At 37.5% G+C, this 25714-nt stretch overlaps 6 protein-coding genes and 1 non-coding gene across 13 annotated transcripts; 3 read left to right on the top strand and 4 right to left on the bottom strand.

Moving 5' to 3' along the window:
- Positions 1-297: 297 nt before the first annotated feature.
- ORC3 (origin recognition complex subunit 3) lies at positions 298-5999 on the bottom strand. Of its 2 annotated transcripts, NM_121674.4 has the most exons (17): positions 5866-5999; positions 5519-5731; positions 5234-5408; positions 4925-5094; positions 4690-4820; positions 4295-4568; positions 4122-4199; positions 3748-3821; positions 3482-3572; positions 2869-3041; positions 2511-2580; positions 2164-2249; positions 1799-1888; positions 1559-1634; positions 1160-1287; positions 749-928; positions 298-592 (listed from the first exon to the last, which is right to left on the bottom strand). In NM_121674.4, exons 1-17 carry the CDS (start codon positions 5953-5955, stop codon positions 487-489), a joined length of 2205 nt encoding a protein of 734 aa, NP_197171.2. In that variant the 5' UTR covers positions 5956-5999; the 3' UTR covers positions 298-486. The 2 variants fall into 2 exon arrangements, with proteins under 2 accessions (NP_197171.2, NP_001330900.1); NM_001343461.1 differs by having other exon boundaries at positions 298-928.
- Positions 6000-6772: 773 nt separating this feature from the next.
- AT5G16680 (RING/FYVE/PHD zinc finger superfamily protein) lies at positions 6773-13137 on the top strand. Of its 2 annotated transcripts, NM_121673.5 has the most exons (12): positions 6773-7100; positions 7353-7411; positions 7639-8481; positions 8603-8688; positions 8844-8932; positions 9060-9341; positions 9451-9909; positions 10068-10821; positions 10955-11185; positions 11268-11392; positions 11652-11929; positions 12046-13137. In NM_121673.5, the coding sequence occupies exons 2-12, from the start codon at positions 7409-7411 to the stop codon at positions 12829-12831; spliced, it is 3936 nt and encodes a 1311-aa protein (NP_197170.3). In that variant the 5' UTR covers positions 6773-7100; positions 7353-7408; the 3' UTR covers positions 12832-13137. The 2 variants fall into 2 exon arrangements, with proteins under 2 accessions (NP_197170.3, NP_001332208.1); NM_001343460.1 differs by lacking the exon at positions 6773-7100 and having other exon boundaries at positions 7311-7411; positions 12046-13034.
- Positions 13046-14890, top strand: AT5G16660 (Low-density receptor-like protein). Of its 2 annotated transcripts, none has more exons than NM_121672.5 (4): positions 13046-13398; positions 13812-13950; positions 14030-14126; positions 14436-14890. In NM_121672.5, the coding sequence occupies exons 1-4, from the start codon at positions 13359-13361 to the stop codon at positions 14664-14666; spliced, it is 507 nt and encodes a 168-aa protein (NP_197169.2). In that variant the 5' UTR covers positions 13046-13358; the 3' UTR covers positions 14667-14890. The 2 variants fall into 2 exon arrangements, with proteins under 2 accessions (NP_197169.2, NP_001078594.1); NM_001085125.1 differs by having other exon boundaries at positions 13302-13398; positions 13812-13944; positions 14436-14881.
- A 76-nt stretch (positions 14891-14966) lies between these two features.
- Positions 14967-17188, top strand: AT5G16650 (Chaperone DnaJ-domain superfamily protein). Of its 2 annotated transcripts, NM_121671.5 has the most exons (7): positions 14967-15319; positions 15600-15677; positions 15775-15850; positions 16364-16437; positions 16553-16626; positions 16748-16790; positions 16908-17188. In NM_121671.5, exons 1-7 carry the CDS (start codon positions 15290-15292, stop codon positions 16917-16919), a joined length of 387 nt encoding a protein of 128 aa, NP_197168.1. In that variant the 5' UTR covers positions 14967-15289; the 3' UTR covers positions 16920-17188. The 2 variants fall into 2 exon arrangements, with proteins under 2 accessions (NP_197168.1, NP_001331446.1); NM_001343459.1 differs by having other exon boundaries at positions 15003-15319; positions 16748-17188.
- Positions 17189-17347: 159 nt separating this feature from the next.
- AT5G16640 (Pentatricopeptide repeat (PPR) superfamily protein) lies at positions 17348-19444 on the bottom strand. Its single transcript, NM_121670.4, has one exon. It carries the CDS (start codon positions 19332-19334, stop codon positions 17820-17822), a length of 1515 nt encoding a protein of 504 aa, NP_197167.1. The 5' UTR covers positions 19335-19444; the 3' UTR covers positions 17348-17819.
- Positions 19445-19831: 387 nt separating this feature from the next.
- On the bottom strand, positions 19832-20227 carry AT5G02585. The gene is made up of 2 exons (NR_144232.1): positions 20052-20227; positions 19832-19963 (listed from the first exon to the last, which is right to left on the bottom strand). It is a non-coding gene; the product is annotated as an uncharacterized misc_RNA (transcript).
- A 490-nt stretch (positions 20228-20717) lies between these two features.
- On the bottom strand, positions 20718-25711 carry RAD4 (DNA repair protein Rad4 family). 3 transcript variants are annotated; one of them, NM_001036817.3, is made up of 13 exons: positions 25427-25711; positions 24903-25050; positions 24356-24619; positions 24175-24267; positions 23981-24073; positions 23801-23902; positions 23650-23699; positions 22661-23320; positions 22258-22513; positions 21973-22167; positions 21725-21877; positions 21382-21591; positions 20718-21287 (listed from the first exon to the last, which is right to left on the bottom strand). In NM_001036817.3, the coding sequence occupies exons 2-13, from the start codon at positions 25038-25040 to the stop codon at positions 20904-20906; spliced, it is 2598 nt and encodes an 865-aa protein (NP_001031894.1). In that variant the 5' UTR covers positions 25041-25050; positions 25427-25711; the 3' UTR covers positions 20718-20903. The 3 variants fall into 3 exon arrangements, with proteins under 3 accessions (NP_001031894.1, NP_197166.2, NP_001332636.1); NM_121669.3 differs by having other exon boundaries at positions 25288-25447; NM_001343458.1 differs by having other exon boundaries at positions 21725-22167.
- Positions 25712-25714: the final 3 nt, after the last annotated feature.

Genomic DNA, 25714 nt, shown 5'->3' with positions numbered 1-25714 from the left:
TGCAAAAATTAAGCTGATTAAGACATGGATGATAACATTGGTATCAGAGACAAGTCGTGACCAAGATTACTATTGACTTTTTGTGATTTTAGGGAGTTCAATAGAAAATAAGGGCAGAGGGTAGCCAAAACTCAAAGCTGGGGAATTCTAAAGACTTCGCAAGTCACAGGTTCTTTAGGGAGGAGACTTGAAAATGTTTACACAGAAAGACTTTCCCATGGTTTTGAAACTTCAACTATGGAAAAAGAAAGGGTTAAGAGCTAACGTGTGTTGACAAGTCTCAGCTACGTCTTAGCAGATTCATGAAAGATGAGTTTTACGATTCTGTTTATATTAAGATAATTCAGTGTTTTTTTTTTCTTTTTAACGCCAGTTCTATTCTCTATAAACGGATGACTCTGAATAGATTCATGGAAACAGGTTATGAACACAGAACACATATTGATTAAAGTACACTTACAATGGAATAAAGTATTGAAACTATTCTTAAGAACCAAAAGCCACTCTTTGCACAAAATCTGGACGTCTTTTTGAAGGCATGCGAATAAGTCCTGTTATCTGAAGCTCCATCACAGCTCTGCAAAATCGAGCTCTGTTGGAATCAAATGTTAAGGAATCAAAATTATTATATGATAAGTTACGAAATTTTGGTCGTCTGCATTTATGTAAATGTCCTGCAAAATGAACAAATACAAAAGGATGAACATTGGTGGATCACCGATTACTAATCTTAACCAAAAAAGGATACTGAATTAAAGCTTCAGCGGGTGCTTCTGGTTCTTCGCATATTTCCTTCCGTTTCTTTGATTTTGAAGATGACTTAGATTTTTGTTTAGCCTTGCTACTCCGGGGAATAAGTATCGTCTTGAAAGATTGATACCAGTCATGGAGGTTAATGACATCAGCGTGCTCTTGCGCCAGTTTATACCTATATTATCAATTATCACAAAGCTTTTCAGTGCAACACATATTGAAACAAACAAAGGAGAAAGAAGACAGTATGTGTTCATGTGTATCGTGTATATGCGTGTTTGAAGATCGTTTGCCTCGCCGATTATCTCTCAAATCATATACTCGACAAGAAAAAGTAATACCGGAAGAATTGTTTCAACAAAGACAACATGAGAATGCAAGTGTATAAAAGTAAATGAATGCTCACAAAATCGATGTATCATGCATGGAAGGCAGTAGAGTTGTGCCTCTCTGGCTGCAGCACACACAGTGGAGGATATCGTGAGATTCCAGTAGATCTAATTGGATCCTGCCTCTCGGGTCTCCAAGTAAAGCCTAAAACAGATATAAATATCAAATTAAGAGGAGGAAGAGAGAGAAGGCCATATGTAAAATTTTAAGCACCACATCAATCATTCTATGAATTAGTTAAAAAAAGAAAATGCTCAGACTCTCTCAGAACTGATCTTGTAACCGGTTTGCTTTAAGATAGTTGATGAGAATGATACCACGGGAGCAACAATTAACAATTAATTATCTATTATAAATCTTCCAAGTAATGTAAATATAAGTGAATCCGAGAGGAAGAAGGATGCTGACGACTTACAGATTGAAGTTTATCGACATTCTTGAAACACAAAATTTCGTGGAAAGGAACACTCTCAACTGGCTTCATATATTCCCTGTTCCATACAAAAGGCTGTGATTAATTCTCAAGACGTGTACATAATCTAACATGGCAACGTTTTAAATGACGGCAGCAAATCAAAAGCCATATACAAGCAATGTCAAGTTCAAAAACAAGTTGTCTCCTTGGAGATAAAAAGACTGACAAAATAGAGTTCACCTTAGCATGAATTCTATGACTGTGGCAACCTTATCAGTCATGGCTTTAAGCTCTTTTTCAAGCTTTGAATTGCTTCGAGATGCATGCTTTCTGTCACATCAAAGTACCACTTCATGAGCAACAGAAACTAACGAGTAGATGAACTTATGTATGTAGTAATGATTATATATCAGCTGAATAAGACACTAAGTTTCCTCATCTATCTTTTCCCATACACAAGAACGATGGGGACAATTGAAAATATATTTCAAGAGACTATCTTGCCAAGAAGATCTGCTGGAGGTAAGCCGAATATTAAAAAGAAAAACAAGAAATTATCTGACATGTTGTTTGGTTTGAAAAGACAACAATATCTAGAGATTTACTTTGGGCTGTTAGGAAGTCCTTGTCTCTGACCAGCTGCTTCCACGGCTCTCATGAACGGATGCAATTCAATAACTTTGTCATTGATCTAACAGGAGAGAACAAACAAACAAGTTAATAGCTCATCGAGAACCACCATGTATTTAGAACTGATGATAGACTAACATATATCACATACGTGATATCTCTAACTCAAGAAAAAAATTCAGATGCTCTAGACCAAAGAAAATGAAAGAACAACTGGAAAACAAAAGAAAAAAAGTTCAGAACAAATGAAATTAAAAATCACTTAAAAATATGCAAGTCAAGAGAAAGGGTAAAAACTTGATAGATTTTAGTTAGTTAATACCTCAGTGAACTCCGCAGTGAGATTTTCCCAACTTTTCAACATGCTAGACAGCTGTGAAGGTGAAAGATCCCTGAAAAAATTTGAATGCAAGAGTTTCAGAACTTTTGAGCTAAGCTCCTTGCGGAGATATTTACACAAGCTCTCAATGACCTACGATTTTTAGGCCTACTAACTCAAGAACAGATGAATTTATTAATCCTCAAAATCTTGTTCCTTAAAATTTGCAATTTAGCATAAGTACACTAAGCCACATGAACAGATCCAGCAGACAAATTATGTGCGGTCCATAAATTTAAGACCGTCCTGAGCTATTGTGTGAGGGGGAAATTTCACGTTTCTTCATTGCAACACAACTCACCTGAGCTTGCGCAAAACCCGTCGGATAACATTATTACGTCCTGAATTGTGACTCTGAGAGTTAACAATTTCCGAAGGTGAAAAGTATTTCAGGTAACGTGCTTCTGGGTCAAGTATCTCACAGAATATGTCTAGCAATCGAAGTTTATCAAACTTTCCAGCTTCATATAAGCACTGCAAAACAATAGACAAAGAATCTGCTCGTTAATTTATCCAGAAAGCACAAATCACTCTAATCAGATGAAAAACCGATCTGCCTCATATTTCCTCGAGTGATGTATAATAGAAGAAGCATAATATGAATGCATCATGACTTGGGAGTCCAACTAAACTGACAGAAAAGCTAATTCAATAGATACAACAAAAGAACTGCCTTCAATCTAGAGATGAAAAAGAAACAGTGTATCTATAAAACTCAATATTCATCCAAGCGGAGAACAGAAAGTGAAAGTTCCAAAATATTTCTCTGCCCAATAAAACAGGTTTTCCTATCCAAGTTGTTGATAAACTGAGAAATTATTTTGAACAGACAATGGCATCCCTGAGTCATGTAAGACAATGAAGTGGCTCTTTCTACGATGATGAACTGTTAAATTTTTTTAGAGAGAACTCACCAAAACTACTATGCTCCAGGGGTTTGGCATCCTTTGCAAGTCCAACAAAAAATGAGGTAGCATTTCAAATGTACTCCGAGTAATTTTATTCCTAGTAAAACGTTTATGAGCCGAAATTAGTGTATCTGATTTCCTATAATTACAGGGTCCAACAAGGATTAAACCTTGTCATAGAAGTCCAAAGCCACTAACATGCCCATCAGTTCTTCAACCATACAAATAGTGGAAATAAAACATAATAAAAGTAGTGAAATTCTCTGAGGTACCTCGTCACAGATGGCAAGTCAAAGGCATGTTTCATTGTTGCTTCTGTCAATAGTTCAGTGCCTTCACCTGACAGCTTTACAGGTAAAATTTTCCTTAGAACAAAGCGGGCTTTATTATAAAAAATTTACGACAAAAAGGGCTACTGTTCTAGATGACCAAAGATCCTCGATAATTTCTTGACATAAATACATATGTACTCTTAGTAATATACATAGATTCTTAATATGCGAAGCATGAACTAAAGTTCTTTGTTATCAACTACGCTAATATAGAAATGGCAGTGCCAACTTAACCAAAGTCAAATATGATATCTGAGAAAGTTGAAGGTTCTGTAACAAAATATGGAAGTTTTAGACAGGTGCATCAAGAATACCTGATTAACACCATCATGACAAAAGTGCTCGAGCATGATGCTTAAAGGCTCTAATGAGAAATGTTGTAGACAGGCTATCTGAGAAAAGAATGTATAGCCAAATGAATAACAAAGAGTTAGCAATCCGAAACAGGGTTAAAACCTAATACAGCATTAAGAATAGAGCTTGAAACCTTGAGAGTTCTAACAAAAGATGTCAGTGTTCCATCTTGACACAAAAAGTAACTTCTCATAAAAAGTGCCACCTTATGGCTAACAGTGAACCCAGAACACGGCTTTAAGAAAACAGCCTTGAGAACTGCATCCATCCGTTCAGCCGGGGAGCTCAAAGTGAACCTAGTAGCACAAAGTCTCTGCAGCGCGTTCACTGATAATATCTTTCTAGGCGCATCATGTGCTGTGGACACACCCATTATCAGAAAAATTGGAACTTTGATTGCCCATTCGCTGACAAGAAAAAATGAAAGAGCAGGTCACCACACTCTGATATGGTAATGACAAAAGTGGAAGTAGATAAAGTTCAACATGATATGATGCAAACGTAGCAAGCATAAAGATGAACTAATACCTTAATATAAGAATTAAATCCGACAGTACAGGACCACAGCATCTCTCTGTATCATCCACAATTATAACCACGGGATTCTCATGGTTTTTGTTTTCTCTGTACCATGATGCGAGAATGGTCACATCAGCCACCTGTTCAAAATTCGCATAGTGAAGAAAATGACTCAGTGGATACAATTATTGTTCAAGTAGCCCACAAAACTAAAGGATATGGAAGGCTATGCAGATTTACTAACATCTACGGTTGGCATCACAAACTGGCGTAACAAACCTCTAAGGCAACCTCCTACACCACTCTTGGCTGAGAAGTCCATAGATGAAAGCTTAGCCACATGACATCCTTGAGACTTCAAGTGCAACTCCAGTTCTTCAAATGTCAATAAATCATCAACCATTTCCAGATTCCCTGACAACAATATAAAATTACCTTATAAGAAGAAGCCAAGTAATTGCAACTGGTTGCTTGTAAATATGAAAGTTTCGTAACCCATCAAAACATCATCCAAAAGTCATAAGTCAAGACACTAAGTCTTTAAAGGACTTACTGGTGAGAACCATTGCAGTAAGCAATTGCTTAGAAGAAGCTTGAGTTAAAACAGGATAAGATCGAACTGCTTCCGATAACTTAAGTGCTCCAGATGATATGATCGATTCAAATGATTCCCGTATCCAATCATGAATCCCACTAAATACTTTAGAGTTCGAATTTCTCAGGACATCCTGCAATTCAGAAAAGTTACAATGCTACTTTATCATGGTGTATAAAAACACTAACTTTGAAGATTTCAAACACACTGAGAGAAATTTAGAGAGAGGAGATTGAGACTGACTTCAATTGTTTTCTCGATTTTCGACCAGACAGTCTCGAAAACTTTAAAGCGAAGAGTTGAGAAAAACTGGCCATCTTCCTCTTCCACGCTTTCGACCTCAGATCTTTTAGCAATTTTAGGTGAAGGTGATTCGATCCTCCGCTTGCTTTTCACAATCCCAGTTAATTTCCCATTGTGATTACCAGACGAAGCCTTGTGAAGTACAAAAAATGGCTGCCATGAAAAAGAGGAATATATCATAACCAGCTCAGAACGAAAAATTCAAACTTTGATTTTTCTTCTCGCTTCAGTGAAGAGTAATCAAACAAAATTTGACGGAGATAGAGAGAGAGAGAGAGAGAAGGGACCCGAATATCATTCTCTGCTGTGTCGCTGGAATTGAATGAATCGGTGGTTGAACATTGCGGAGGATCGGCGACGGTGCCGGAGGGTGCCATGGGAGAATTATCGGTTGGTGGAGCAATCGAAAACGACGAAGTTTCTTAGGGTTTTAACGCGACTGCTTCTCGTGCCGCTCTTTTTGGCGGGAAAATTCGTGACCCGGTCACAGATAGGGAATCTCAAAACTAAACCAGACTAGACCGGAATTGGAGCGGTTTATAAATTGAATACTACATATATTCTTCTCTTATTTTCATTTTTATTTCGTTTTTTTCTTATTTTTATTTGTAAAAAAAAACATGCATACCCTTTTTTAATTTAGGTGTTCTTTCTATGTGAGTTGGTGTTCTCATTTTAATAGGGGTGTAATTAGTTGGCCATTTTAATAAAAAGATTCAAAATCAAGTTTTGACCAAATAAAGACCACACATGTTTTTAACTAGAGAAAAAGCTTATAATGGAAATGTAATCTTAAAGTCTTCCTAAATAAATATTAAATAGCAATTTAATAATGTTCCTAAATTTCTTAAGATTTACATAATAATACTTTATATATTAGTGATTATTTTACATATTAAATGCACACAAAATATCTCAGAATTTTCTGAGAAATTAGCAGAACAAAAAAAGAACACTTCAAAAAGAGAGAAAAAAGGGATAAATAAGGGAGTCAGATTCTTCTTCTCCGCGTTTAGAAAAGGGTTAAGAGGAATCAGACACAGAGACAAAGATAAAAAGGTAATTAGTTACTGTAGTAATTAAATAAGTAACCATGTTTAAAAGCTCTTAATACATTGTGAGACTAATCCAACAAATATTCGTCATAACAAATAATTTATTGTAGAAATTTTATACGACTGACTCAGTATATATATATATATGTATATGTGTATATGCGGGCGTATAGATCCTGAGAGGTATATATCTACAGTTTTCATCTCTGGCTCGTGTTGTTTTGTGTATATCACGAGGAAAGGCCAAAAATCGAGAAGAAAACTTGAGAGCCATCACTGAATCTTTCTTAGACCAGTGAAGGAAAGATAGAAAGATAGATATTTGTCAAATCAAATCTGGATATAGAGATAAGTTAGGGTTTGTAGGAGTTGGAGAGGGAAATTAGGGTTTCGTGTTTCTCAATAGGTTGATGGAGATGGTGAGGGAAGCGAATTCAAGGGGGAGATGATTTTGAGACCTGAATCATGTAATGTTATCTCCCAATTTTAGGATTTTTTTTTTTTGATAAAAAAATTATCTTTAAGATTCCGTGTTTTATGGGTTCGTTCTCATATTAAGAAATTGGTTACGATTCTCTATGAGATTTTATTGGTGATTGATTGATGATTTCTATTGGTAATTCGTGATTTCTTTTCTGGGTTTGGTTTAAAATTGGAAATTTGTTGTTTAGCTGCTTGATGATCTCGTTTTTGATATGTTCTTTGTCCATTTGTAACAGTGGCAAGGCTGGATAGAAATCTGTTTGGCAAGTCAGGAAATTTAATTTAATTGAAGATGGTGAGATTAGCTAAATCTCTCTTTTTCTTGTTGCTGTATTATCTCTTTTTCATGAGGTCACTAGATCATGAACCCTTGATCGTTGAACTTTTGATTGATATATTGCTATTGCTAGAACTAGACTTTGTTACTATATGGACCAGTTAACTATCGAATTCACTCCTTTGATTATTGTTTCCTTTTTCTAAATCTCTTTAACAGCTTCTATTTTGTTATATCACCTGCAGGCTGATAGAAGAGTTGGTAAGCGCCAAATGGGTCAGAGAGGTTTTTCAAAAGTGGAGTCTGGAACTTGTAATGTTTGTTCTGCTCCTTGTTCATCATGCATGCACCGTAATGTTGGTTTCACAGGATCAAAGTTGGACGAGTCATCAGATGAAAACTGTCATGGAGTAGTGGGCAGCCAGTGTTCTGTAAACGAGGATGATCTTTTGCCTTCTTCTATGGTTAATGCTCACAAGAGTTTAAATAACACTGCTAGTGAAGCAAGCAATCTTGTCAATTCCAGTCATGATGCTCTCTCTGAGAATGCTGAGAGTAAGGAAACTATAAGATGTTCTGGGATATCAGATGATTCCGGAGCTGCTGCAATGACTTCTAAGCCATCTCTTTCTGGGAGCAGGATGAAACATAAAGTTTCTGCATCAGCTAATATGTTAGATCAGAGCTCTAACTGTATAGAAGACCAGGAAGATGGGATCTTGTCTGCTGATCGAGCCAAACAGTTGAAGTCAGGTTGTTCTAATAACGAGATTGGCAATAAGGATTTAGCTGATGGTTCAGCTCTCAATTCTGATCCAATTCCGGGTGGATCTAGGAAAGATGAAGTGAAATTAGAATCTTTGCAGAATCCATCATCCAACCATGATGACAGAGTCAGTTCTGAGAAGGGAAATTTCAAGGAAAAATCAAGACCCGGGGGTAACAAAGAGAGACAGGAACCTTCAGTTGAAGGATCTACGCGTTCAGGAGAGAACAGGAAGGATGGTAAGTCAAGTAAGAGCTCTTCGTCCAACTCATCAGCTGTGTCTGAGAGCGAGAGTGATGATTCTGAAATGGTCGAACATGATGTAAGTAATGCTGTTTTGTCTCATATTAGAAGAACTTAGGAACACGTCTACTTCTTCCTTTGTTGCAGTATTTGTTCACTGAAATAATTCTCATGCGAAAGGGGTTTTTTTCGCTGAATAGGTAAAGGTTTGTGATATCTGTGGAGATGCTGGTCGTGAAGATTTACTCGCTATCTGTAGCGGATGCAGTGATGGGGCAGAACACACGTAAGCCTGCTCTTATTTTCATGGTAGAGAAAGCATACTATTGGCCAATTTCCATTTGGAATTTGTCTGCATATTAGGAGTATATTTTATTTTGGATAGATATTATCCATTGATTTTCTGTGATAGTAATACAATTGTGTATTTCTTTTACTTAGCTATTGCATGCGGGAAATGCTGGATGAAGTTCCTGAGGGTGATTGGCTATGTGAAGAATGTGCTGAGGAAGCTGAAAAGCAGAAGCAAGGTAAAGCTGAATATTTAACGGGACATGCTATATGTGAAAAAAGAATTAGCTGAATAAATTAGCATAAATTTGGATCCACGTTTGCTGTTTCCATTTTGTCTAACGAAGTTGAAGTTGAAACATGCAGAAGCTAAGAGAAAAAGAGAAACTGAGGTAACCTTCAATACTTATAGCTCTGGCAAAAGGCACGCAGATAAAATTGAGGCCGCTCCAGATGCTAAAAGACAGGTGGTTGAGGCTTCAACTGGCTCACCCAAGAAATCCATTCTCCCCAGAGTAGGTGCGTTATCTCGGGAAACATCATTCAAGGGCTTAGACAGGTTAAGGGGAAAGCTAAATCATCAAACATCATTCAGTGATGACACAGAAAGTGCACGATCTGCTGGTTCACAGCTCCAACCTCCAAAAGGTAGGCTGCATGATGGGATAGCTCTTCCTAAACGCAACTCTACCTTATCTCTGTTGTTGTATTTCTGGCGATTTTGCAGGTTAGAATAACTAGTTTTTTGTTTCTTTAGGTGCATTTTTGAAATCCAGTTCCTTTAATTGTTCGAGCTCGAAACCGAAAGTGCAACTTATGGATGATGCTATTCACCCAAGACAGAAGACTGGCAAAGAAGATACTGCACTTGATTTAAAAGTGGGGGGTTTTAGAAATGTAGGCAAGTCAATGCCAAGTAGAACTACAGATGCAGGGAATTCTGGTGGAAGCGACTCACAAGCAAAAATGCTTGGATCAAAAGTTTATCATTCACAAGAAGGCAAAAGCTTAAAGCAAGTGAAAGATCGTAATAGAGAAGCTAATGCATCAGCATCCTCCATTGATCAGAAGTTAAAGTCACGCGGCAATTCGTCTGTTTCACATGCAAACAATAATCGTGATTTAAAGGGTTTGCAGTCTGATGGTAAACGAGGTAACTTGACGAAACAAGTCAGCAATCTAAGCCGAAACCGTCTAGAAAATTCAGTTGTTTCGGGTATGATACTTATCATTTTTGTCAATAAATTGGTACTTCTGCTACTTTCTTTGATAGTACTTTGGTTGGATATGTTTTGGATCGTTTTAATTTATGAACCCTCCCTTTTTAAGATATTATGACTGAGCTCCATTGTTATATCTTTGTTCCTTGAGCAGGAGGAGATATTTCCACAAATGAAAAGTGCAGTGCCAGCGAGCAAAGTTCAAGTCAAGCTGACTGTAAGGATGAACTGCCATCCACTTCTTGTACGGGTGAAGGCATGCCAAACCACGGTACTGTAGCTTTACAGGATGGATTGCCGCGGTCCAGGGTACCTAGAGAGGTAGGGAAGAAAAGCAAAGAAGCCTTCAGTAAACGCCAAAGGTCTAGCCTGTTGGCTGGTGCAAAAGGCTTACCATCATCTCAAAAGGGAGGTCAGACTGCAGAATCCAGCGACACCTCAGGCGTGTCTGATAGTGATCTCTCTACCACGAAAAACGTTAAGGAGGATTTAAATAAGGGTAATAGGTTACGAGCAGCAGTAGATGCTGCTCTGCGTAAAAAGCCCAGCTTTGGCAAGAACAGAGTATTGGAGCAATCTGATGCGTCATTGGTAGCTAATGTGGATTCTAGTTCTGAAAAGACTCTACGAAATCAATTGCCTTCAAAGATGCATAAGAATCATGTGTCACACGAAGGATTGCAAGGAGGGCATCCGATTTTATGGCCTACTTCTGATCCGTACAAGCAGACAATTGTAACAAATGAGAAGCAGCTTATATTCCCTGGTGCTGATACTATACCTTCACGATTGGTGGAACCTGAAGTCAGTTTTCCCGCCGTAAAGCCTGTCATGAGAGATTTGCCTTTAGTTCCCTCACCTGTTATGTTGAGAAGCTCAGCCATTCCGGACCATGAGTTTATATGGCAGTAAGTTTTCCTTTCTTTTGGTGAAGAAGCTCTCTTTTTTTTTGGTGTTTATTACTTTTTTTGTCGAGGCATACCTTTTATATATGTCCATGTAATGCATTTTTGACTTGAAGTTCTTGTATCATTTTTCCAGGGGGGACTTAGAGGTGCGGAAAATCATAAACCAGTCAGCTATGCATAGCGGAATTCAAGCACATTTATCAACCTTAGCATCACCCAGGGTTGCTGAAGTGGTGAATAAATTTCCAGAAACTTTCAGTTTGAATGAAGTACCTCGGAAGAGTACATGGCCTACACAATTTGAAAAATTAGGTACTAAGGAAGCCCATATAGCTCTATTCTTCTTTGCAAAGGACACTGAGAGGTAGGTTTCCTACATGATTATTTACTTGCTTTTACTTCATGTTGGTGGTCTTAATGTTTAACTCTTAAATATTGTGAAACAGTTATGAGAGAAATTATAAGCCTCTGGTAGATAACATGATCAAGAACGATTTAGCCCTGAAAGGAAATCTCGATAACGTTGACCTTTTGATTTTTGCATCCAACCAGCTTCCTTCGAATTGCCAGCGTAAGAATGCTTATCAAAACTCTTACACTTCGTAGTTCGTACCTGTGCCTATGATCATTTTGTTGATGGTTTCTAGATCGTAATGCCAAAACTCTTACACTTTGTACACATGATTATCTTGTCGCTGACTCCTCAGTCATGCTACAATCCTGTTTGATAAGTCTTTAGAAAGTAGCACCGATGATTCAAAAGTATACTCAGAACTTAATGCCAGTTTAGTCTATATGAAATCTACTGCTTACATATATTACCCTTGCAGGCTGGAACATGTTATATTTCCTTTGGGGTGTCTTCCAAGGAAGAAAAGAGACTAACCCACAAAAGAACACATCTTTGCCTACTTCAAATGTTTTGCCGCGTGACAGAGACCCCAAGGAGCTGTGTCAAACGAGTTCTCCTTCCAAGCATTTGGAGAAAGGGTCTTCTCTACGTGAGAGCTCCAGCAACGGAATTGAAACACGGAATGGGACAGATGCACGTAGTCATGAGAATCCAAATAACAGGGAATCCTCTATTGAGCGATCACCGAGCAAAAAGGTGGGTTTGTTTTGTAGTCCCTGTGTAAATCCTTTGTCTCTGAACTTGTTGTAGGACATTTTCATCTCTTAATATAAGGAGTCCCTTTCGTCTCACTCTTAAGTTCCTTAATACAGGAGGATATTGCTCTTAAAGTGGAAGAAGCAGGTGTGAATCACATCCCCCCTCAAGTTACTGGATCAAATTCTGGAGATAGTCTAGTGAGGAAGGTTCAGAAAGTCGAGGAACAAGAATTAGGTGGTAGGAAGGATCTGCCATTGACGGTCATGGGCTCAGGGATCCAGTCCCATGGGCAAGATAATCCTCTAGAGAAAGATCTCAACAGTAGTCAGGCTAGTCACAGGAAGCGTCCACTTTGGGAACTGAGTAACCCCGCTAACGAGAATTCATCTGCCATAAACCAGAAAGTGGAGCTCAATAATGACGGTTTATGCGAAGGATCTCCGAATAAGAAGCTGAAGACAGAAAACGGAAGCAGCAGCCTCTGCCGGGATACATCTGGTCACGATTCCGGGATAATGAAAAAGAGTCCAAAAGTCGTGTTCCCATTGGACTTGAATGACGACAGTGAAATGGTGGATAATCTCAGCCCACTAGGCAATGACGAGAATAACAACAATAGACGTTTAATAAGCGGTACAGTCCCGAATCTGGAGCTGGCATTAGGAGCTGAGGAAACAACAGAAGCAACAATGGGACTATTACCTTTCTTAAGCAGAAGTAGCAACTCTGGTGAACAAAGTAATAATAGTATGAATAAAGAAAAACAGAAAGCAGATGAAGAAGAAGAAGATGACGCCGAAGTGGCAGCTTCTCTGTCGTTATCACTCTCATTTCCGGGAACTGAGGAGAGGAAGAATGTGAATACTCCGTTGTTCCTGTTCAGAGACCTTCCCAGATAAAAAGTTAAGTTATTATCGCAAGTTTTTTCTTTAAAATATATTTTGAGTGTCTTTAGTTGTCTTATGGTTGGTGAAGACTCCAACGAGATAAAATCACAGGTTTTGTATATAAAAATGGTGATGGGATTAAAAAAAGAAGAAAGGATACCGAATGTTTTTAAAATAATAACTGGTTTGATATATGATATCTATAGAAGAACAAAAGAGTGATCTGATTTCATCTGTCTCCACTTCTCTATAGTTGATTACAATCTGGTTAACATGTGATATTATTTGAAGAAATTTGTTCATCCAAGTAGTAATCAACTATTTGTAGTCATTTGGTAAAAGATCAATTGGAGCTGTGTCGTACTCTGTCGTCCGGTCGGTAACTGAGCAAATAATAAGAACGAGGGTAGAATAGTAAATTTATATATAGTTTTCCCAAGCAAGGAGAAGAAGATATACATAGTATATCCAAAAAAAAAAAACATGTCTACATATTCTTCTTCTAGCTCAGATCTCTCTTTTGTTCGTCTTCAGTTCCAATGGCGTCGTGTATTGCTACTGCTCCTCTTTCTCTATCTGGTAATCGATCCTCCTTTTAGCTTCACCTCGATCCTTAATTTCTCTACCTACTAAGCTCCTTTTTGTTTCCTCCTGAATTTTCAAATTGCTCCGTCTTTACTAGAATTTCATCGTCGAAGTTTCAGATTGATTGAATTTCATTTGATTTTGTACAATTCGGTAGCGTTTTAATCAGTATGGAGACACTTGTTAATTTGATCGTTGCATCGTTCCTCTATAAATTAGGCTTATTTTCTAGCTTAGGTAAAATAAAATTGAGATCAAAATCAATTCCTTATTTGCGAAGAATTATAGATAGCTATAGAGTAAGCAACTGAACAAACTCTAGCTGCTATTGAGCTCTACTTTGTGATTTGTAAGAAATTTCAAGAGAGATTCATATTAGCAAGCTTCTTGAATCTGTGGTTTTACAGGCGTGTCTCAATCTCATTATGTGAAAGCTAATGGATTGTCTACAACAACAAAACTCAGTTCTATTTGTAAAACCTCTGATTTGACTATTCACAAGAAATCAAACCGGACTCGCAAGTTTTCTGTTTCTGCAGGGTATCGGTATGTATGTATGCATTTCGTTCGCTATAGCGTTCTCTCTTCTATTGAATTGACTTAAAATTGTTGAAACTTAATTCAGAGATGGAAGTAGAAGCGGAAGCAGTGGTGATTTCATTGCTGGTTTTCTTCTAGGAGGTGCTGTCTTTGGCGCTGTTGCTTATATCTTTGCTCCACAGGTAATGATGATGTTTACTCTTTAGAAACCTAAATGGGAATTAGACATTATCTCATGTTTTCAATGGTTTTGGTTTATGTTACTGACTGTTTTGATCTAGTCTTTTGAAATGATGAGTAGACTGTGCTTTTGTTCCCTACTTATGCACATTCCACTGCCTAAAACAGACAGTATCTTTGTTGTTCTCATTACTGCTTCGTTGGTTCTATTTTGATTGGTTCTTGGAGCTTTGGATGATATAACTGTTTATCTTTCTCATGCAATCTAAAAAGCTGATGGTTATGATTATTCTTGTGTTGTGGTGATTTAGATCCGAAGATCGGTTCTAAATGAAGAAGACGAGTACGGTTTTGAGAAGCCGAAACAGCCAACGTACTACGATGAAGGTTTAGAGAAAACAAGAGAGACACTGAATGAGAAAATAGGACAACTTAATTCAGCGATAGACAATGTCTCTTCGCGTTTACGAGGTCGAGAAAAGAACACTTCTTCCCTAAATGTACCGGTCGAAACTGACCCAGAGGTTGAAGCTACGACTTGAAGGAAGAAACAAACAGCTTTCTTCTTCTGTGTTTCATTTGTAAACTAGAGTTAAAAAACCATTACTTATATGTTTGATTTGGTTCTTTTCTTTCTGGTTTGCCTTTGTGCTCAGTCCTTAGTAGAAAGAACTCTTGCAAAGTGAAATGTATACGTCTTTTGGTTTTAGTGTGAATTTGGTTCAATTTAATTCGAAAAAATCTTTGTTCTCTTAGTAATATATTGTAACGTAAATTATTTGTTTTCAGTGGAAATTTTATATTTATTACAAAGTGGATAAGGTTTGAAATAATCCGTAAAAAAAAAAAAGACAAGAGAGATAAACAATGGCCGGTGGCCTCGTCACAATATCCCAAAAGGAACCGAAAACGAAAACTCATAAAGCCAAAGCCTTTCTTCTTCTTCTTTTCTTCCGATTATTCCCAAACACAAAAATACTGCTGAGGAAAAGCAATCCACACGATTCGATTCAAAGTTTTCATTTTTTCTCTAAAAGTTTGGATTTTGATTTCGTTGCTGAACGGAAAAAGAATCAGCTCCTTTCAGTTTAGGGTTTTGGGTTTCTGTTTGGTCTCTATCAGATGATGTGTGAGGAGATTCTTCCTCTGTTTGTGTCTGTTTCAGATGGAAGACAATGATAAGTCTCCCCCTAAGGTAACTAAAAATCACCGGTCTTTCGTTTCAATTTTGCCTGGAAAAATGCGTGAGCTCCATTGAAATTTGGTTTATTAGATAATGTCTGGTTTTTGTTTGACTGGAATATGGTGATTTGATACAGTTTCGTATAGTATTACTCTTATGGATTCTCTAGTAGAAGAAAGGGTTACTTTGAAAAATTCTGGAAAATGATTATGTTTGCATGTTCTCTTTACATTTTCACAAATGCCCATTTGATTTTTGATTTGTAAGTTTTTGTTTGTTTGTTTGTTTGAAGGATTACTATAAGATTCTAGAAGTTGATTACGACGCAACTGAGGAATTGATCAGACTCAATTATCGGAAGCTTGCATTGGTATGTGAACTCAAAAGACCCTTCTCCATTAAAAATCTGGTGTTGCTTTGGATTAAATCTTGTTACTGAGAATTTAATTTGTGGTTTCCATCTACAGAAGTGGCATCCTGATAAGCACAAAGGCGATAGTGCAGCTACAGAAAAATTTCAAGAGATTAATGAAGCTTATAATGGTAAGTCTTTCTTTTGCATTGTCGGTTTCTATCGGAACATCAATACCATGTTACTGACATGATATTTGATTTTCTTCATTGGTCGAGAAAGAATAATTCATGAAGAAAAGAAACTAAGTTTAACAATGAGTCACTTAAAGCCTTCTACTTTTCCATTTAGTTCCTTCAGCCTTATAGTTCATTAGCTCTGCTTAAGTATTGATACACCTCTATATGGTTTCAAGCCTCTGATAATTTTAGGTTCCCTCTTCATCTTTGCCTCTCTGTTTACTTATTTCTCATCTCTAGATCCTTTTCATCTTTGCCTCTCTGTTTACTTATTTCTCATCTCTAGATCCTTTACTGAATGACTTTTAATACGAAGTTCTGTTTGATTATGAGGATCTCTTATGTTTTCCATCGACACTTGCAAATATTTTAGATCAATGCTCTCTGTCTCTCTTTCTCCCTCAAGCAATGTCTCGAATCAATTGTTTTCGTTATGTGATTTAGCTTCTTCTTTCTTTTTGGCAGTGCTGATGGACCCTGCTAAACGTTTTGAGTATGATTTCACTGGTATATATGAGATCCACAAATACACTTTACGGGTATGTAACACTTCTTTTGAGATTTACAAACCAAGTTGCTTTACATTTGAACAACAACATGGGATCTAGGTTGTGACTGACTATTTGAGATATCCCAACTCATTCTTCAACGCAGGAATATCTCGCCAGATTTAAGGGAATGATACTCACTTGCAATGGGCTCGGTATCAGCCAATCCTCATCACCATGGTAAGTGGTAACAACCTCTTCAGCTTATTCACTTATTCCACAGTGTCAAATTCTTATATATCATATCATGAAACTGTATGCATATAGTAGCTTGTCTTCATCGGTTAAACTTTGCATGCAGGACACATCAATTGGCTGAGACCACCAAACAACAGACGAGCAAGGTTGGCTTTCTTTTTCTGTTCTCTCTTCTTGGCATTTCGAATTTACTATGTAACTTTTTCAAAACCCATTTACGACCTAAACTCTTGGATCCATTTCTGTACTCATTATCTTCACAGGATACTGTATAAACTGAAGCAGAAGTTAGAAGAGGGCTGTAAAACTGTACAAAACTGGAGCTATAGCGCTTTTATCGCGCATTGATGATATAGTGAAATGCTTTGATTAGGTCTGTTGTATTGTTTCTTTATCAATGTAGAATTAGAGAAGCTTGTATTGTCTCTGGCTTCTATTAATACATTCACACATTGGTGATGGTTCAAATCTTTTACCACTCTACTATTCTCATCATTCATGGTTTTCCAGACTTGAGACAAAGTGAATAATACAATCTATGAAATGAAGCTTCAATCGTGGACATGTATTTGTTGGCTCTGTAGCTGTTCTAACTTCTGCTTTTACAGTAACTTCTGCTGTAAGTGTTAATATTCTTTTACAACCCACTCTGGATTCTGGAAGCTTGATTCAAAGTGACATGTAAAGAAACCTGAGAAAAGGATACATAAACTTTGTAACATACAAAAAATTGTTACAGAAACTTTGTTGAAGAACACATAAACAAACATTGGTATACAGTGTATGAAAGAATGGACAATTATAAACTGAATACTGAGATTATTCATGACACTTGAGAAGATGGCTTCTTATGATAGAGTCAGCTCTCCTCATAGAATTCCAACTTGGTTTCAAAGGACCTGAGTTATTCATTTCAAGGGCAAACATCCTCTCGGAGACAAATCGGCTATACATACAATTCAAGCTTCGATACTGTAATGTCTGTCAATAATCCACTATGACACTATGCAGCTTACGCGCTAATATTAACAATATCTATGGTACTAAAATTAGCTCATTCCAAAATTGGCTTCCAGGGGTAAACATCTCACAGGTAGGAGCCTGACCCGGATATAAATATCTTGCAAGCTTCCCTGAGATACTTAAGCTAATGTGCTTAGTCCTAGTAAGCCTCACTATACGTAACATTCATTTGGCAAAATCCCATCTTCTTTCATTTTTCTAAACAGCGCATCTGCTTCACGCCGTAGTCCTTTCTTGTACAATCCTAACATCATTGTAGTGTATGTCCAAATATCAGGCATCAATCCTTGGCAGTTGAGACTACAATATATATCCCAAGCATCTGCAACCTCACCAGCCTTACACATCCCGCGAATGATGATATTATACGTAACGATATCAGCATCCATTCCATTCTTCTGCATATCTGCCAATATCACCAATGCTTTCTCTATCTTCCCATTATCACATAAACCATGTAACAAAACGTTGTAAGTGATAATATTAGGATGCACACCACAAAAAACCATCCGTCTGAAAATTTCTTCAGCAACATTAAGCTTACCCGCTCGACAATAACCCTGAATAAGAATTGTGTAAGTGACTGTATTTCTAACCACTCCTCTCTGAGACATCTCGCAGAAGAGTTTCATCCCATGCTCTACCTTCTTAGACTTGCAATATCCATTAATGAGAATACTATAAGTTACAACATCTGGAAAGCAACCTTTGCTAACCATAAAACCAAACATTTCCTCTGCTTCATCTAGGCGACTGTACATACAAAGCCCGTAAATCAGTAAACTATAAGTAACAATATCAGGATCCAAAGATCTTCGGATCATCTCCTCATAAAATTCTTCAGCCTCTGAAACCCTTCCTTCTTTCACACAAGCATCAATCAACGCATTGAAAGTAAATACATCAGGGTAGATCTCCCTCTTGGTCATACAGCTTACCATTCGAGTAGCATCACTCCACCTCCCCGAACTACAAAGTCCAGATATAAGAGAATTGTAGGTAACCACATCCGGTCCAATCCCGTCTTTCTCCATCCGGTTTAAAAGATCCAACGCGTTATCAACCTGCTTGCTTTTGCAAAGACCATCAATGATTGTATTGTAGATCACAACATTAGGCTTATATCCCATTCCCACCATTTGATCAAACATATACAAAGCATCGTAAACCCTATCACCGCGACAGAAACCGTTAAGCAACGAGCCAAACGTGACAATGCTAGGCTCATGACCAAGTTTAATCATCTTCCCAAGAAACGATAACGCAAGAGAAAGCTGAGAACATCTACAGAAACAATTCAATAAGATATTGCAAGTACAGAGATTATGTGGAATCCCTAACATTTGCATCTGTTCCCAGAGATAGATCACAACATCATACTTCTTCATCTTGGAAATAGCACTTAGTAATCTACTGAAATCAGCAATTGAAGGAAGAGGACGACATTGAACCATGTGAAAGAAGAGATCAAGAGAATCGTCTAGTTTCATAAACCGAATCCCATTTCTCAACATTTCTCGATAATCACTGCCATTAGAATAAGCTCGTCTCGAGAAACAGAAACCGCAAATGCTAAACGACGACGACGGAGAAGTTCCGGAATTACCTGAATAGAGAAGATTCCGATGAAGAAACGACTTCGCTTTTGAAGAAATCGATCTCCTCATGCTTCAAAGCTTGAGTTTTCGTTCTCAATCTCTGTGGAAGAGAGCTTGAAGGAGGAGGAGAGAAGTGGTAAAACCTCCCCAATTCTTCTTAACCAGTTTAGAATTCACCTGAATTTTTTAATTGGGGTTTCGGTTATTTTAAGGGTTTTAAATCAAACCGGATCAGAACTAATCGGTTAACCCGGTTCTGATTTTACCAAACAACATTCATTATGTCAAGTAGTTCAATGTGATCTTAGGGACAAATATGAGCATTAATGACAAAACATTGGGAAACTATGGATGTTTTGTCGGAAATTTCAGGTGACGCTAATTACTTCTTAGAACGTTAAGCATTTTATCTTGTTTTGACCATTATAGCTAGTGGTTTAAAACTTGTACACCAAATTCGATCCATATTTAGGTCAAAAAATTTAGACATCCATAACCCAACTCTTTATTTTATCTTTAGATCCATTAACAATGTTTACACTATATAGATTCAACAGAATTTCTACAAATAAGAATGCAAATATATTATCAATGAATTGCAAAGAGGCATTTTTTTAGAAGTTGGCCAGCTAGCCATCTCTGAAACAGGATAGAGCTTTAATTTCCACTGGTGTATATTCTGCTGTGTGCCCACCTCCCTGTAGATTAAAATCAATTTTTTTACCATTTTATATGCAAGTTAGGGAAAAGATTTGTATAATTACAATGGAAAAATAAAAGACTTGCTTTGACAGTAGCTAATGTCATATTATTGGCATATGTCTGAGCGTATCCAGCAACTTGATTGTTTATCATCCATGGCCTCCAATTATCAATGATGGAGTAATTAAGAGATCTTATACAAATCAGTTTCAAGAGTTGATATAAAACTTGTTGAGATTTCTTTTTGGAGAATAGTGGCGATCACGACATGGTGGTGCCTTATCTAAGTAAGCAATTTCCATATATATATATATATATATATATATATATATATATATATATATTTTGCTTTTCCTTGGGTTCTCTTAACAACAGCAAATTTAGAATTGGGTAAGATATTTGTTTTTTAAGTTGTGGGCAGATTCGGAGAACCTTGGGTAGCAAAACTTATCGCGGTTATTAGAGATCCAGTGATATACAAGTAATAACTATTTTAAATAAGTAAGATAAGAGACATTGATGAAATCGTGTTGTAACTATACGTACATATTTATACTTCTTTCAAGTTGTGTGGTGTTCAAATGGGCCACCATGACCTTCAAAATCTGCATGTGACAAATATTTGTAATATAACTTTGATTTTATATTTGAAAGCCATTATTTCAGATAAAAAAGGTTTTGGTTTGAGATTTATCTGTCGGATCAGGGTTCATTTGTTTTGTCGGATTCTGATTTCGTTTTCAATTTTGGTTTCCTTCAAACTTGGCAAGCTTTGTTTTAAGTAGTTCCTTAAACAAGGTCAAACTCTGTGGTTAAGACTTAAAATCAAAATTTTCGGTGGAATAATAGATAGATCACCCTAATTTTATGTAAAATCATTTTCTAAACAAATGAAACTCCTAGCTAGACTCCTAGGGCCAGTAAACGAAGTCAAAACTACATTTGTTCAACTTCGACAGAGAAGCCACATTTGCAGCGTTTCGTTTTCACAGAGGTTTCCTCATCAAAGGTTTCTTCCTCATCAAGAAACACATGTTCATGACTTTCATCTTCATTACGAGACTTTCTTACTCGTGACTTTTCTCCTCTCTTAGCCACTCTCTGCTTTTCAGGTGCTTTCACATTCTTTGCCTTAACGACTGTTTCTGAATTCACTTCCAAACTCTTGGCTTCGACATCGTTAGAGTTATTAGCGTAACGGTTTTTCAATCTTTCACGGGTTAAGATAGACGAAAGAAGCTGATACCATCTCGAAGCTGCTTGTGCCTCATTTCTTCTTCTCTCCTCTTCTTCTTTCTTTTCTTGTTCTTCTGCATATGCCTAACCAAAACAACAAGAAAAACAAGATATAACCAACGGATCCATATTCAAAACATGGTACTCTGTTTCAGATTGAAAATTAAAGAGATTATACCTCGAGGATTGTGTCTTTGAACTCGGTACAGACCACAATACCTTCAAAAATAGGAGTAGCACCTCCACTTCTGTACTCGAAACCAACCATGGCAGGTGCATAATCTATACCGAATCTCTTAGCAACCGCAAATATTCGAGGAAACCTTAAGTGGACTGTTCCAGGTGGGAGACATTTCTCAGACCAGACATCAACTTGACCGCGCTCGTTCTGAAAAAAACATAAGGATTATACATTTATACACTATTCCCGTCTACAAAGTATGTTTTGTTTTAAAGTATTGATGAAGTTGCAACTGCAGAAGCGATATAAACAAGGACAAATACAACAACATTTGTTTTACCTTGGGCACAATTCCATTAACAGCGGGAGGGAGACACAATGGTTCCATTTGCCACTTCCCATATAGTTCCATGCAAGAAGAACCACCTTTAATGTTGTTGTCGCCATCTTCAAAATCTTTTACTTTCTTGAACTTCGAGTTTCGCTTAAGAATCTAAGGTAATAATGGACTTCAAGAGTTGATCATCAAACCGAAAAAAAAGGGGAACGACTAAGATAATCATCAGGGAGAGAATAAAACACGGAAACCTTTGAGGGAACTTCATTCGCCTTAAGTTGTAGCCCATCACGAAGCCATCTTTCTTTTGTTTTAAGAGTCTGCACACAGGTTCGAGGATATACTGGATGACCAGAGCAAAATCCCAGAACTGGACCTTTTGGGTGAAGTATCTGGTTCTTGTGAAGCCATTTCTCAATAGCATATATTTCATGACTTTTATAAGCCTGCAAGTTTAAATAAAGGGATTTTTTTAGCTGAAGGGTTTAAATGAAGTATGAGCTTTAAATTTATTTGTCAGGTTACACCCACTTTACCTGCTGGTTAGTAGGAAGAGACTCAGTCAGCGCCCGTGTAGCCAACTCCATATCTTCAAGAGCACTCCTTATACCAAACGACGAGCTACTCGAGGAAGCTCTACTAGAAACAGGATTTAGGCCATTGAAATTTCTCAGAGCAATGTCTTCATCGTGAGTTGCACCTGACTCGAGATGTACTAACGGTGCTAATACCATATCCCACCACACTGAAGACACCCGTTTGGATGAAATAGTGTGCCACTTTGTACAGTACCTGAATAAGAAAAGTGTCAGAGGGAATTAGATGTAAAGAAGTATCTAGAAATGGAAACTGTTTGCACTTTGCAAGCAAAGGATATGTAAAAATAGAAGATGTTAATTGTCCAACAACAAAGTAACTGTAATACAGTCAATAGAAAACCTGCGAGTGACATCTTTAGCTCCACCAGCAGCAAATGCAACAACATATCTGAGAACGGTTTTGCATGCGGCAGCTGCTGCTTCAATGTTTTGCTCTGCATCTATCATTCCATTAACAGCATCGACATGGACCCATTTCCCATCCATGTTTTCCCCATTGCAATACACCTCAAGCCAACAAAGGGGAGAATCTACTTTCTTAGAACCGAAAGCCGTGGATATTACTTGGTCAGAAACTGACGAGCTATTACTTATTTTTGTTATTTCACGAACTTTCTTCGTATTGTTCACTTGAGAGCTCTGTTGGTTGTCTGCAGTTGCAGACAAAGCCATGGCTATTTGCCTCTCGAACTCAACATCTCCTTTCCTCCTTGTTCCGTCAGATTTTATGGACATTCCTGCTTCACAAGATGAATTGACTGCATTGTCTTGTACCTGATCAGAGCCCAGGGGATTCCCAAGCTGAGGCTTTTCAAAGGGACTTTTATTCTTAACATGGGAGGAAGATTTCTTCGGGTATGACGAGATGGCCTGCTGTTTTGGTACCATAAGTGTTGACGTCCTGAATATCCCATGCTTCATTTTAGCTCTGTTTTGACCTGATGATTCATTCCTATCGGCCCCAGGTTTTAAGGATGCAACATCAAGAATAGACACAAACCTGTAAAACTCAACTTATTACAAAAAACTCGAAACACGCTTGGCATACTAAGCTGTAAGTATTATAAATAAGTAACACTCCAGAAACGATGGTACCGTAAATAGTTATCTGACCAAGATTAATCTTGAAAAGCATAATGTCAATGAACGTTATGGATCTAAATAATTAGCCAAATAGGACTGAGGAAACTCATTAACATGCAAGAATGGAGTTCTCATATGCCACTTTAGACAAGGTGTCATTGATACACAGTAAAAAACAGATTCACAACCAAGCTCAGAAACCAAATAGAAATACTATATTGTGGCAACATAACAAGTATCACATACCGGGTTGTGAGCTTTAATGCTCTAAGCAAAGCAACAGCCAGTGCTGCAAGCTGCAAAAATGTTTCCATAAGTTTCGTAAACAGAGGTTTCAACAATACAAGTAACCATATAATGAAAAGGTTCAATGGCATAAATCTGATCCCAAGCTTACCTCTTCCGCTGTGCCTTTACGAGATTCAAGAGCAAATGCTAGGGATGTACGAAAAGATTTCTCAGAACTGGGAGAACAACTAACAGAAAAGTTTTCACGAACCTACAATTTAAACCAGGGAACATTTGTTTAACCTTTCCATTAGAACAAAACAAAAGCTACATGCCAGTAAATCCATACCCAACGAAGAAGAGGGGCTATATCCTTGACAGTAACTTTCTCGAGATTTGATACTTTTGTCAAGTATGATGGTAGAAGTGAAAGCAAGGCAGCCTGCACGTTAAATGTAAAAACTAAACTTTATATCGCAGGTTGCAATATGAAAAATTTAACTTTGAAGCAACTGCTAACACTGTTGTATTCAATTTATTCACCTGAATCAAGGGATCATTACAAGCACTGTCAACTATCCTCCCTCTTGCAAGCAGACAGAGCAAGTGCACCTTATGGACAAGTTCCGCCCGTACCTTTGAGACAAAGCACAAATCTCTAAAGCAACCACATTTTAAAGAATAAACAAAAGTAAGCATATTGTGTTTCCTAAGCACAGTATACCTTGTCTTCTGCTGTTGCACGGTATGCATTCTTCTGCTTCTTAGCATCAGGAACATCATCATCAAATTCTATGGTTAGCTCTCTGGTGTCATCAACATTATTATCATCAACCGTACTATCAAGACTAGGGATTGGACAGTCTTCCCAGTCTGAATCATTCATTTCATCATCATCAACATTACCACATCCCCTGTCCTCTAGAACGTTATCAATCAATCTTGCGTCGAGCGCTTGCTTTCCCTTACCGTTTACGCCTTTATCCCGCTGCAATGATAGAAGAGTATTAAATAATTTTACACTCCCGGACAACATAGGACTAGATAAGACAAAAATCTCCACTGTCCCAAGAAAATCTTTAGGCATAGGACAAGGAAACTATTTTTAACAGCCATTGATAATTGGTTAGTAGTACCACGGACTTCACAATCTTCAAGGAAACCTTGAAAACAATCAATAGAATTCGTTGCTTCTAACATCTTAAGTACCCTGGTAAACATAGTGAAATCATTATAACAATAATGTTGTTTGCATGAATAGAAGAACAAACCTTAGCGGAATCACAGTTATCATCTTGCTTCTTCTTGCCTCGAGAGCCACGGGCGCTGCTTTTGTCTAGAACTTTGTTGACTGCTACTCTAGAGGCTTGTGCAAGCCTACAATTCTTACTTTCACTTCTAGACTTCATCAAGAGAAACCTAAGCATTAAAACCAGAAAGACAACGGTAAGACAATCCCAAAACGGAGTCATCATAACTCTTTGCAACTTTCATCAATGATTAAACTTTAACAATATAATATCCAATTCCAAAGATAATGTGTAATGTTCTCGCATAGAGTTCTTGAGGTTACATTACCTAAGACTAAGAAAGAGACAATATTTACTAAAAAGACAAAAGCTTTCTGAATAATCATGCTCACAGAATATCACATACCGTCAAACATTACGATTTTATAACTAAAACACTCTTCAAATGAATACCAAGCAAGGATGGTTTTTTCTCCTCGATTTTCTCAAGAGTCAGGGGATTATAAAGAACGGAAATACAAATTTGAAGTCACAAGGATACTTACCCACGACTCAATCATGCGACTCACAGCCGTCGGAGGCAGACGTATTCGACGGAGCCAAGGATTTCACGCGCCAATTCTCCCGACAACGACCGACGTACGGAATACAACAACAACAAAAAAAAACTCCGACTCCGATAGAAGTGGAACGATAAGGGTCATTGATTTCTTTAAGATGGGGCCATCACTTCATTAAACCGCTTCGATATCGCCACGTCACTTCTCCTTTTGGATATTAAAAATAAGGTAAAATTCCAAAATAAATCACAACTATTTAAAATTTGCGAGAAA

Source organism: Arabidopsis thaliana, chromosome 5, assembly GCF_000001735.4.
Source record: "Arabidopsis thaliana chromosome 5, partial sequence".
Taxonomy (NCBI): Eukaryota; Viridiplantae; Streptophyta; class Magnoliopsida; order Brassicales; family Brassicaceae; genus Arabidopsis; species Arabidopsis thaliana.
This window is presented reverse-complemented; position numbering and strand designations above follow the sequence as displayed.